Source organism: Antechinus flavipes, chromosome 2 (assembly GCF_016432865.1).
Source record: "Antechinus flavipes isolate AdamAnt ecotype Samford, QLD, Australia chromosome 2, AdamAnt_v2, whole genome shotgun sequence".
Lineage (NCBI taxonomy): Eukaryota > Metazoa > Chordata > Mammalia > Dasyuromorphia > Dasyuridae > Antechinus > Antechinus flavipes.
The window spans coordinates 20,320,506-20,332,417 of NC_067399.1; the positions used below are offsets into that span (position 1 = coordinate 20,320,506).

General features: G+C 44.1%; 1 protein-coding gene across 1 annotated transcript; it reads left to right on the forward strand.

Annotated features, from left to right (window-relative positions):
- The first annotated feature begins 215 nt into the window (after nucleotides 1-215).
- Nucleotides 216-2,822, forward strand: LOC127552333 (lithostathine-1-alpha-like). The gene is made up of 5 exons (XM_051982896.1): nucleotides 216-295; nucleotides 508-626; nucleotides 968-1,102; nucleotides 1,832-1,943; nucleotides 2,201-2,822. Exons 1-5 carry the CDS (start codon nucleotides 217-219, stop codon nucleotides 2,266-2,268), a joined length of 513 nt encoding a protein of 170 aa, XP_051838856.1. The 5' UTR covers nucleotide 216; the 3' UTR covers nucleotides 2,269-2,822.
- The last annotated feature ends 9,090 nt before the right edge of the window (nucleotides 2,823-11,912 follow it).

Below are 11,912 nucleotides of genomic sequence, written 5' to 3' on the forward strand. Positions count from 1 at the left end.
CAGATTCTGTCCTGCTCCTGCGGTCTGCACATTCCTAAGGCTCAGAAAGGGGAGGAGGAGGAGAGAGGAGGGAACTCAGTCCCAGCCCGGGCCCAGAGACCGGGGGAACAGCAGCAGCCCGGGGCTCCCGAGGTCTCGGCCATTATCCTTGTCCCCTTCTCCCCATGGTCCTTGGGCGGGAGATCAGGGTTTCTCTTGTCTCCTCCCCAGAATCAGATGACGCTCTCTGCCATGATGTCCCCCAGCTTCTCGGGGCTGCTCCTCGCCTGCCTGCTGCTCCCCTGCCTGACACAAGGTGGGTCCCTCAGGCCTCCCTCTGACTGCCCACCTGGGCCTAGAACAGGGGCTTGGACATAGTAAGAGGGAAAGGGAAGGGGCTGGACAGCAGCAGGGGGGGCACCGTGGGACAGAGAAGAAGGGGTTGGGGGTCTGTAGGGTTCAAAGCCTGATGTCCAGGGAGCAGGATCTCAGCTGTGCTCCCCTGCAGCTGCTCTCCTCCCTCCCCAGGCCATCAGGAGGCCCCTGAACCCCCCTCTGCCAGGAGCTCCTGCCCCCAGGGCTTTGGCCTCCATGGCTCCCACTGCTATGGAATATTGGGTTCTGAGGAGACCTGGAACACTGCCGAGGTGGGTGCTGGACAGGGCCCCTGGGAGGGGGCGGGGTCTGTCTCCCTATCCCAGGTTCCTTGGGGTCATCAGTGTGGCCTCCATGAGTCCCTAACCCCCACCTGTGACCCAGACCTTCCCTTCTCAGGTGACTCCAGGGCTTTGCTCCCCTTTTTGGTGTTTCTTACCCCCACTTCCCACAAAAGTAACCCCTGTCCCCCACAGCCATCTCCCCATGGTCCCTTTAGTTTCTTCTCTTCCTCTATTGACCACCCTGTCTCCCGAGGCTCCCAGGAGCCTTCTCCTGCCTCCTTCGCCCCCGGCCCCACACATTTACCCAGCCCCGCTCCCTCCCTCCACAGCTGCTGTGCCAGGGCTACCCCTCGGGCCACCTGGGCTCCCTGCTCAACGAGGCCGAGGCCACCTTCGTGGCCACCATGATCATGGAGAACAGGGTTAAGGACCCCGTCTGGATCGGTCTGCACGACCCCAACAAGGTATGTCCGAGGGCCCGTCCCCGTCCGAGTCCTGGAGAGAAGGGGAACAACTATGTGTGTGGCGCTGATGGGGAGGAGGATCCTCAGAGGTCCGAGACCCTAAAGGAGCAGAAGCATCAGGAAGAACAGGAGAACTCCAGGGGGCAGGAGGTGGGGGGCAGGGAGAAGGGTCTGCAAGGTCTCCAGGGCTGGAGGGGGATTGCATCTCTCCCAGGGCTCCTGGGGACTCACCAACCCGCAGGTTCTCCTCGTGTCTCTGCCCGTTCTTTGCAATGAGCGACTCTTGTGTGACCTGTTACTTCTCATCCCCCAGAGGGCCCTTCTCAGGCCCCCCACTAATGGAGACCTGGGTCCCCGTGCATTTGAGGAACAGTCCAAGAGAGTCTCGGCCTCCCCAAGAGGCTCAGGGAGCTCAGGGCAGGGCCTGGGCCAGAGCTGGGCAGGAGAGTGACCGGCAGCAGCCAGGGGAGCTTTCTGGCAGAGGGAGGGAGGGGGGCTCTGCCTAAGAGAACGTGATGGGGCGGAACAGGCTGGTGCTGCCCAGTGGCAGAAGCAGCAGCCGGGGCCACAGCACCTGGGAACGACTCGGGGAACAGAACGAGCCCGGGTTGGGAGGTCTGGGCTAACTAAGGGGCAGCTGGTCTGTTTCTTATAAGGAGTTATATACAAGAGGTAGGTGGGGGGGGTCTTGCTCTTCCCTGACCGCCCCTTCCCGATCCTCCCCCGCAGAACCGCAGGTGGAGATGGAGCAGCAACGCCCTTTACCTCTACAAGGCCTGGGAGAAGGGCTTCCCAGGGAATACCGATCCTAACTACTGCGTGAGCCTGACTCCTGAGTCTGGTGAGCTCGGACCCTCCCTCTGCCAGCTGCACAGGAGCATCCTCTTCTCCATCTGTTCTTCCATCTTACCTTTCTATCACTTTACCTCCTTCCCCTCCTTCCTTGTTCTCTCCTTCCCTCCTTCCTTGTTCTCTCCTTCCCTCCTTTTCCTGTCATCATTCTCTGTTCTTCTTGGGACTAAAGGACAATCCTGAATGAGGAGACCCTGTGGCCAGGAAGCCATGATCCTCAACTAAACCGAGACCATCTCTCCGCAGGATTCCAGAGGTGGAAAGATGAACCTTGTCAGAACGAGAACCTCTTCCTCTGCAAGTTCAAAGCTTAAAGGGGACAAGACAGGAGGAAAAGTTGGAATTCTGCTGTCTTGGAGCCAGGCTCAGCCAAGGACGGCCACGGCCATCCTCTCTCTGCCCTCCCAGAACTTCTTCCCATCTGACTTCTTCACCCAGCCATTCACACCCACTTTGTTAGCCATCCACTCTCTCCAAGCACCTCCCTGGATGCTAACCTGCTCGGGGGCCTTTTATTTTATTGAGCACAATTATTCCAAATCATAGGTAACATGAACATAAAGGGTAGATTAGTTTTAAAATATAAAAGGGATCAAGTTTAAGCATTTTGACTAGTCTTGTTGAGAATTTTTAAGCAGGAAGTCAAGGAGATGATTGAAAAAAAAAAACTGATTACTTGAAATTGAAAAACAAACCTGAACCTTATTTATGAAATCCTACTTTTACCTCTATTTTGGCAAGATGGAGGAAGGCCATTCTCTATGTGTATATTCCTAGGAACTCCTTCAGGTGTTGTCTTTATGGTTAGCTTTGTTGTAATCTCCATCAATGTTTATTTGTCTTTTAATAAACTTTTTTTCTGACCTGATTCTCTGAATTATTGTGGTGAGCTATTGGTTTTTAAGCATGATGACGCTTCATGGTTTATAAAGAGCTTCCCTCATACCCCCCCTGTGGAAACAACCCCAATTTTAAAGATGACAAAAGTTGGGGTCAGAGACCCTCTCAATAGCACAGATCTTTCACATGGAAAATGAGAATCCTTCTTGGCAGTGAAGTGCAGGAGAGAGACTGGGCCCATAGCCCCATTTAGTTCAGATTAGATCGTCTCAAGATCTGGTGAGATCCATCATTATTTCTAAAATAAACTTTTTTGATCTTCTAACTCCTGTTAATCCCGAGATCTCCTTCACGGTTTGTCGCCATTGCCAACAAATGTTGAGTTCCTGTCCCCGTGTCTGATGCTTTGAATTTGGAAGCTCCTGGCCTATTTGGCCCCCGAGGAGTCATGAGTTTCATGAACTTCATGACATCTTTTTTCTTTGCTTTGTGAGCTTTTTCCGTCCTGCGGTATCCGAGGATCATCACAGTTGGAAGGTTCATGGTCGTCTTACAGTTCTCTGCATGTCAGAGTGCAGGAAGCACATGGAAAAGCTGATTGTGGAGGCAGAAGTACCATGAACATCAGCCAAGTTCCCCGTTGAGTTTGTCCCCCTGATATACTCAGGTCTTTCAGTGACTCCCGTGCCCTTGAAGTATGTTTCACTCCCTGGTGGCCTGTTTCATGCCGGGGAGCTTATTTCTCCCTCTCCTTGTAGCAAAAGCCCTGTCCATGATTGTTTCTAGCCCTAAAAATATGAGGTTCTCCTTTATTCTTCCAGTAGAGATATATTACCTCTGGATAAGAATCAACAGAGCAGCAACATGCAGAGTTGTTGAGAACAACAGTCATTTTCAGAGAATTAGTTTAATCACTCATCAGCTAACCAATCAGACAAAAGCATTTATTCAGCATTTCCTGGGTCCCAGACAATGCTAGGGATGCACAGAAAGGCCAAAAGGAAGGGCTCACATTCTACTGGGGGAGACAGTATATGTAGATGAAAGATCCTTCAGAGACATTTTATTCAGCTAGTCCCACAGGAGATCCAGGTATGGGACCTCTCCCCATCTCCCAGACCTTATTCCTTGGGTAGCCAAAGGGCAAGCAGCACCTGAGACAGGAGCAGGAGTAGATATTCCCGCAAAAGACCCTCAAAATGATGGGACAGAGCTGATTTTTTCCTCTCCAATGACTAATTCCCAAAATGCCCCCGGAAACATCATCTTCCCCGTTTCATCTCGAAATTCATGTCCCCTCAATATACTGGGCACAGCAGGGGGACCTTCCCCTTTATCTCAGGTAGGAGTTTAACCGAACCTAGCATTTATATAGAGAGATGTCAAGTTTGGGAAACACTTTACAACCATTTCCAATTCTCGGAGAGAGGTGATATTATTGTCTTACTTTTCCTAAGGATGAGAAAAGTTAAATGACATACCCAGCAAATTCAGGTCTGAAGCAGAACTGGAACTCAAACGTTATGCTATTACATTATATGGATGATATATTGGGATGTGCACCTGAGGAGCGAATGTTAGAAGCATGTCTACAAAAGACCATAGAAACACTAAGATACTACAAACTTCATACTGCTACAGAAAAAATTCAAAGGCATGCTCCTTTTCAATATTTAGGATATGAAATATATCCTAAGGCACTTACACTACAAAAACTGTCTCTAAGAACAGAGAGGTTGAACACCTTAAATGATTTCCAAAAATTAATAGGAGATATCCAATGGATGCGTCCAGTATTAGGTTTAACTACCAATCAATTGCAACCCCTGTATGACATTTTAAGGGGAGACACTGCTTTAAATTCACCACGCCAGCTTATAAAAGAAGCTCAAGAGGCTTATCCAATGTAGTTGAAAGAGTAACTCAAAAACCCTTGGAAATATCAGGTTTTGCTACGAAAGAAGCACCCACAGCAGTCCTTCATCAAGGAGACAGTGTGATAGAGTGGGTGAACCTCCAAGCACAACCAGAACAAAGCCTTACTCCTTACCCAGTGCTTGTGGCTAGAATTTTATTAAAGGCCATTAAGCGAGCAGTACAATTATCTGGGACAAGACCTGACAAGATATACACCTTTTATACAAATGCACAAATTAATGTATGCTGTGAAACCATCCCAGGGTGGCAAATTTTATTGGCCATGGCTCCAAATTTTGCACATGGATCTCCATTAAAGATAACCAGACTACTGCATAATTGGCAATGGATTTTTGAGGAGAAGGTTTCTAAGGTTCCTCTTAAAGGACCAACTATTTTTACAGACGCAGCCAAACAAAATATTTGTGCTGTATACTCTCATGATTTAACCGTAAAAAGAGTAGTCAGAACTTCTTTTCAGTCCACTCAGCAGAATGAATTATATGCGATCATGTTAGCTCTCACTTATTACCTAGGCGACATAAATATAATATCTGATTCAGCCTATTCAGTAGGTATGGTGCAAAGAATTGCCACAGCCCAAATAAAATTTGCAGCTTCTAATATATATCAGCTCTTTAAGGAACTTCAAGAGCAAGTGAGAAAGCATCCAGGAAAGATTTATATCCTGCATGTCCACTCACATAGTGGACTTCCAGGTCCTATTTTTGATGGAAATTCAAAGGCAGATAGCCTTCTAACTATGTTGGCCAGTACGCCTTTATTTCAGGAGGTCCAGGAATCCCATTCTAAATACCATCAGGCTGCTCGAGCTTTGCGTTTACAGTTTGGGATTACAAAAGAAGAAGCTAGGAGCATAGTGAAAAGCTGTACAGCTTGCCTTCCCTTCCACGCTCCTACACTGCCTCTAGGGAAGAACCCTCGTGGTTTGAGACCCAATGAAATCTGGCAAATGGATGTGACCCATTATAAATCTTTCGGTCGTCTGTCTTTTATCCACTTCGTGGTAGACACCTTTTCAGGATTCTCTTTTGCCATACCAGCAGCAAAAGAGACAGCCCGAGTGATCACTGAATTCCTCATTCAAGCATTTGCAATTATGGGAGTGCCACAAGAAATAAAAAGAGACAATGGACCGGCATATACCTCCAAACATTTTGAACACTTTTGTGCACAGTATAAGATTTTACACACTACTGGCATACCCTTTAATCCTCAAGGTCAGGCAATCGTAGAAAGAAGAAATAGGGACATTAAGACACTCCTCCAAAAACAAAAGAAAGGGGGAGCCACGGGTAACCCTAGAGAACTTCTAAATTTAGTTCTCTATACCATTAATTTTTTAATCTTTGATAAAGATGCACAGGCTCCAGCAGACAGGTTTTATAACCCACCAGAAGAGCAGTGTCCAATGCGAGCAGCTCCACTATCTTTAGATAATCGCCAGGTGATGTGGAGAGATCCAGAAAGTGGTGAATGGAAGGGACCAGATAGGCTAACTGCTTGGGGGAGAGGATTTGCTTGCATCTCTACAGGTGGAGAAGGAATCAGATGGGTGCCGACGAGCCACATTCGCCTTGTCCATCGCAGAGAGATGGAGCAGACCCTAGAAACAAAGGAGAAGACCCAAGAAATATCGGGTGGTTCTGTTGCTGATTGTGCTCACCATTGAAAGAGCACAGCTGGCAATGAGACTGTTAGAAAAACTTTAAAAAATCTTCAGGAATCATTGGATTAAGACAAGATGAGACTGTTTCAGTTCTTGAAAAAACAGCAAGAATCATTGGATTCCTTAAGATGAAAAATTGTTGATGAGACTTTTTGCAGTACATTCAGTTCATGCTGGCACATGAACTAATGGACAATGGATTCCTTATGAACTATTTCTAGGACTTATGGACATGTGTAAATTTTCAGGTTGATTCATGTTGTTACATTACTACTAGCCTGTGTTATATTGCTATGTGCTTATGTAAATTGTGTATAATGCCTCCCATATTGATGGATTTATGTATACCATGTATATCTGTTACAAAGTTCTGGCCCATATTGATGGATTTATGTGTACCCCTTCAGAAACCCACTAATCTGATTTGATTTCCTATTTCCTTTGGTGTTTTCATTTCCCTTCCTGAGATGTCAGGGAAGGCGTGATCACCTTTTAGGTGGGGTTCTCACCTCCTTGAGAAATCAGGGAGGTCATGACCATCCTATGTTCCAAAACAAAAGAAAGGGGGAGATGTTGGAATCCTTACAAACTGCTAACTAATTAGAGTTGATCTAATCTTACAAGAAGATTTTGGCCAGAACCTGAAACAAGGTACTAAGTAGAACTAAGTAGTACAATGCTTGTGTTTATACCTTTGTGTTCACACCTCCCTTAAAGCACTTTGGGCCAGAGAGCACTATGGGAGAAAACCCATAATCCCATTCTCTCAGAAGATTTACATATAAGGCCAATGAAGAGAGAGAGCTATTCCAGAATATATTTTCCACTTGGCTGGCTGGTCACAGAGGAGAGTTCAGCTGGACTGGAGAGGAGCAACTCTGGTGCAGACAGAGAGCACTTTGACGGATTTCAGCGGAATTACGCCAGAAGCCCTCTCTCCGAGACAAGGCAGAATATTTTCCACTTGGCTGGCTGGTGGCAGAAGAGTTTTCAGAGGAAGAAACTACGAGTCGAGAGTTCAGTGGACAACCAGATTCATCTTCATCTCACCCCACTGTAGTTGGTGGCTGGGCTCCTGCACGCCCCCCACTGAGACCAAGCTGGTCTGAAAGACTCACCAGAAAGCTAGCCGAGCCCCAAGTGAAGGAGACAAGAGATTCATTCCATCTCTGTGCTGGTTGGAGGCAGAAGAAAGCAGGGGCAGAGGCTAAAGGACAGAACCTTTGGATTTGGAGATATTTGGAGGGCTCTAAGCTAAACGGGCTGTGTTTATAGAAGAACAAGAACTCAACATTTGAAACCCCAACAGGCACCAATTCATTTTCTCTTTGCAGCAGCTATGTGTCTTCCTACCATTAACAACTATGACTTCTTCTTCCCTCCTTGCTCACTAATGTTCCCTTTTTCCGTGTAATAGAATTTCTTTGTACTCTCTTGTAAAGTACAGAGACTGTTAATATGTTTTTGGTTAATTATGGAATATTGGACATGAACAACCTGACGTTCCTCAGTTGGGAAAAGAGAAAGATTTCTCTCCTGGCCAGAGAAGGTTTTTTTTTTTTTAAATTTTTATTTAATAATTACTTTATATTGACACTCGTTTCTGTTCCAATTTTTTTCCCTCCCTCCCTCCACCCCCTCCCCTAGATGGCAAGCAGTCCTTTATGTGTTGGATATGTTGCAGTATATCCTAGAGAGAATATATGTTTGCAGAACCGAACAGTTCTCTTGTTGCATAGGGAGAATTGGATTCAGAAGGTATAAATAACCCGGGAAGAAAAACAAAAATGCAGATAGTTCACATTCGTTTCCCAGTGTTCTTTCTTTAGGTGTAGCTGCTTTTGTCTGTCATTTATCAATTGAAACTCAGATCTCTTTGTCAAAGAAATCCCCTTCCATCAAAATATGTCCTCATACAATATCGTTGTCGAAGTGTATAATGATCTCCTGGTTCTGCTCATTTCACTTAGCATCAGTTCATGTAAGTCTCGCCAGTCCTCTCTGTATTCATCCTGGTGGTCATTTCTTACAGAACAATAATATTCCATAACATTCATATACCATAATTTACCCAGCCATTCTCCAATTGATGGGCATCCATTCATTTTCCAGTTTCTAGCCACTACAAACAGGGCTGCTACAAACATTTTGGCACATACAGGTCCCTTCCCCTTCTTTAGTATTTCTTTGGGATATAAGCCCAATAGAAACACTGCTGGATCAAAGGGTATGCACAATTTGATAATTTTTTGGGCATAATTCCAGATTGCTCTCCAGAATGGTTGGATTCGTTCACAACTCCACCAACAATGCAATAGTGTCCCAATTTTCCCGCATCCCCTCCAACATTCATCATTATTTTTTCCTGTCATCTTAGCCAATCTGACAGGTGTGTAGTGGTATCTCAGAGTTGTCTTAATTTGCATTTCTCTGATTAATAATGATTTGGAACACTCTTTCATATGAGTGGTAATAGTTTCAATTTCATCCTCTGAGAATTGTCTGTTCATATCCTTTGACCATTTATCAATTGGAGAATGGCTTGATTTCTTATAAATTTGAGTCAGTTCTCTATATATTTTGGAAATGAGGCCTTTATCAGAACCTTTAACTGTGAAAATGTTTTCCCAGTTTGTTGCTTCCCTTCTAATCTTGTTTGCATTAGTTTTATTTGTACAAAGGCTTTTTAATTTGATGTAATCGAAATTTTCTATTTTGTGATCAGTAATGGTCTCTAGTTCATCTTTGGTCACAAATTTCTTTCTCCTCCACAAGTCTGAGAGATAAACTATTCTATGTTCCTCTAATTTATTTATAATCTCGTTCTTTATGCCTAGGTCATAGACCCATTTTGATCTTATCTTGGTATATGGTGTTAAGTGTGGGTCCATGCCTAATTTCTGCCATACTAATTTCCAATTATCCCAGCAGTTTTTATCAAATAATGAATTCTTTTCCCAGAAGTTAGGGGCTTTGGGTTTGTCAAACACTAGATTGCTATAATTGACTATTCTGTCTTGTGAACCTAGCCTTTTCCACTGATCCACTAATCTATTTCTTAGCCAATACCAAATGGTTTTGGTGACTGCTGCTTTATAATATAATTTTAGATCAGGTACAGCTAGGCCACCTTCATTTGATTTTTTTTTCATTAATTCCCTTGAGATTCTCGACTTTTTATTGTTCCATATGAATTTTGTTGTTATTTTTTCTAGATCAATAAAATATTTTCTTGGAAGTCTGATTGGTATAGCACTAAATAAATAGATTAGTTTAGGGAGTATTGTCATCTTTATTATGTTCGCTCGGCCGGTCCAAGAGCACTTAATATTTTTCCAATTATTTAAGTCTGACTTTATTTGTGTGGAGACTTTTTTATAATTTTGCTCATATAATTCCTGACTTTCCTTTGGTAGATAGATTCCCAAATATTTTATGGTATCAACAGTTATTCTGAATGGAATTTCTCTTTGTATCTCTTGCTGTTGGGTTTTGTTGGTGATATATAAAAATGCTGAGGATTTATGGGGATTTATTTTGTAGCCAGCTACTTTGCTAAAATTATGAATTATTTCCAATAGCTTTTTAGTGGAATCTCTGGGGTTCTCTAGGTATACCATCATATCATCTGCAAAGAGTGATAGTTTGGTTTCCTCATTGCCTACTCTAATTCCTTTAATTTCTTTCTCGACTCTTATTGCCGAGGCTAGTGTTTCTAATACGATATTAAATAATAATGGTGATAGTGGGCAACCTTGCTTCACTCCAGATCTTACTGGGAAAGGTTCCAGTTTTTCCCCATTGCATATGATGCTTACTGATGGTTTTAAATATATGCTCCTGACTATTTTAAGGAAAAGTCCATTTATTCCTATGCTCTCAAGTGTTTTTATTAGGAATGGATGTTGGATTTTATCAAATGCTTTTTCTGCATCTATTGAGATGATCATATGGTTTTTATTTGTTTGGTTATTGATATAGTCAATTATGCTAATAGTTTTCCTAATATTGAACCAGCCCTGCATTCCTGGTATAAATCCTACTTGGTCATAGTGTATTATCCTGGTGATGATTTTCTGTAATCTTTTTGCTAATATTTTATTTAAGATTTTAGCATCAATATTCATTAGGGAGATTGGTCTATAATTTTCTTTCTCTGTTTTCGGCCTACCTGGTTTAGGTATCAGTACCATGTCTGTGTCATAAAAGGAGTTTGGTAGGACTCCTTCAATCCCTATTTTTTCAAATAGTTTATATAACATTGGAGTTAATTGTTCTTTAAATGTTTGGTAGAATTCACATGTAAATCCATCTGGTCCTGGGGATTTTTTCTTAGGGAGTTGATTGATAGTTTGTTCTATTTCTTTTTCTGAGATGGGACTGTTTAGGATATTTACTTCTTCCTCGGCCAGAGAAGGTTTAAAAGAGGTCGGAGAGGAAGAAGTGTTTGGGGAATCATAGTGAGACAGACATTGGCGCTGACACTAGACTATGTCCTCAGTCGGATCATCTGCTTTGAAACCCAATGAGAACCCAAAGAGTCAGTCAGGGGGTTCTGACATTTGAATGAGGAGAATCAAACCAGCTTCCAACTGCCCCAGTCCCACTGATGGGAACCCATTTGAAGCCTCTTGTTGAGAATCTTAGAACAGGGAGAGTTCAGAATGAGGAGTAATCGTCTGGTAGATGGATGTTGTGGGTCTACACCAGGGTTCAGGAGACTTAGGCCCCTACTCTGTCCTGGTGACTCTTGCCTCTGTCCTTTAAGGGGAGGTTGTGCTAGAAGAAGCTGAAGGGAACTTAATTCTTTCTTGACTATGTGGAAGCAACCTCAAATCAGCTCCGGAGGCCGTGCAGGGGATCGGGGGAAGCTCTTCCCAAGAGCCTGGAAACCTTCCTTGTCCCAGGAATTCCAGGAATTAATGGAAAGACAGAGGTTTTATCAGGAAACCGTGGCTCCCCTGACTGGAATCCCCTCCTTCTCCAAGGCCAGGCCTGTGACCCTACACCTTTCCCAGCAGGAAGTTCCCCCATTCCTGTGAGTTCCCTCTTCCCCCCATCGCCAACCTTCCCAGAAAGTTCCCCTGGCTGTGGGAAGGTAGCATAGAAGAAAAAAAAAAGAAGAGGACCCTGGAAGATAGGTTGAGTACACCAAATTAGTGGGAGCAACTGTGAATAGAAGATCCATCAAAAGAGAATGAGGGTTTATTGAAGTGATTCCTGGAAAATAGTGGATTAGGTCAGAAAATGCCAAGCTATCCCCCATAAGCATGACAAAATATCACCTCAAGGCAAATGTAGAGCTGTGAAAATAAGCAAGAGTTAGGGCAGAACAATGGTAGTCCTAAAATAACCAGAAAATAGAAAGCAGAATGGAGATTTGGCCCACATGAAGTGTAAACACTTTCAGGATAATTCTGCAGAAACAACCAGTGGGGAGGCCTGAGAACAATTGGATTGGGAAGTAATTTTGATCCCAGTTAGATGAATTTGTACTTCTCAGACAATGTG

Excerpts from the sequence above, each read along its gene's own strand:
- LOC127552333 (XM_051982896.1), top strand. The coding sequence starts at position 217 with ATGACGCTCTCTGCCATGATGTCCCCCAGCTTCTCGGGGCTGCTCCTC. Across the intron at positions 296-507 it reads GCTCCCCTGCCTGACACAAG|GCCATCAGGAGGCCCCTGAA; the intron begins GTGGGTCCCTCA and ends CTCCCTCCCCAG. Across the intron at positions 1,103-1,831 it reads GTCTGCACGACCCCAACAAG|AACCGCAGGTGGAGATGGAG; the intron begins GTATGTCCGAGG and ends CCTCCCCCGCAG.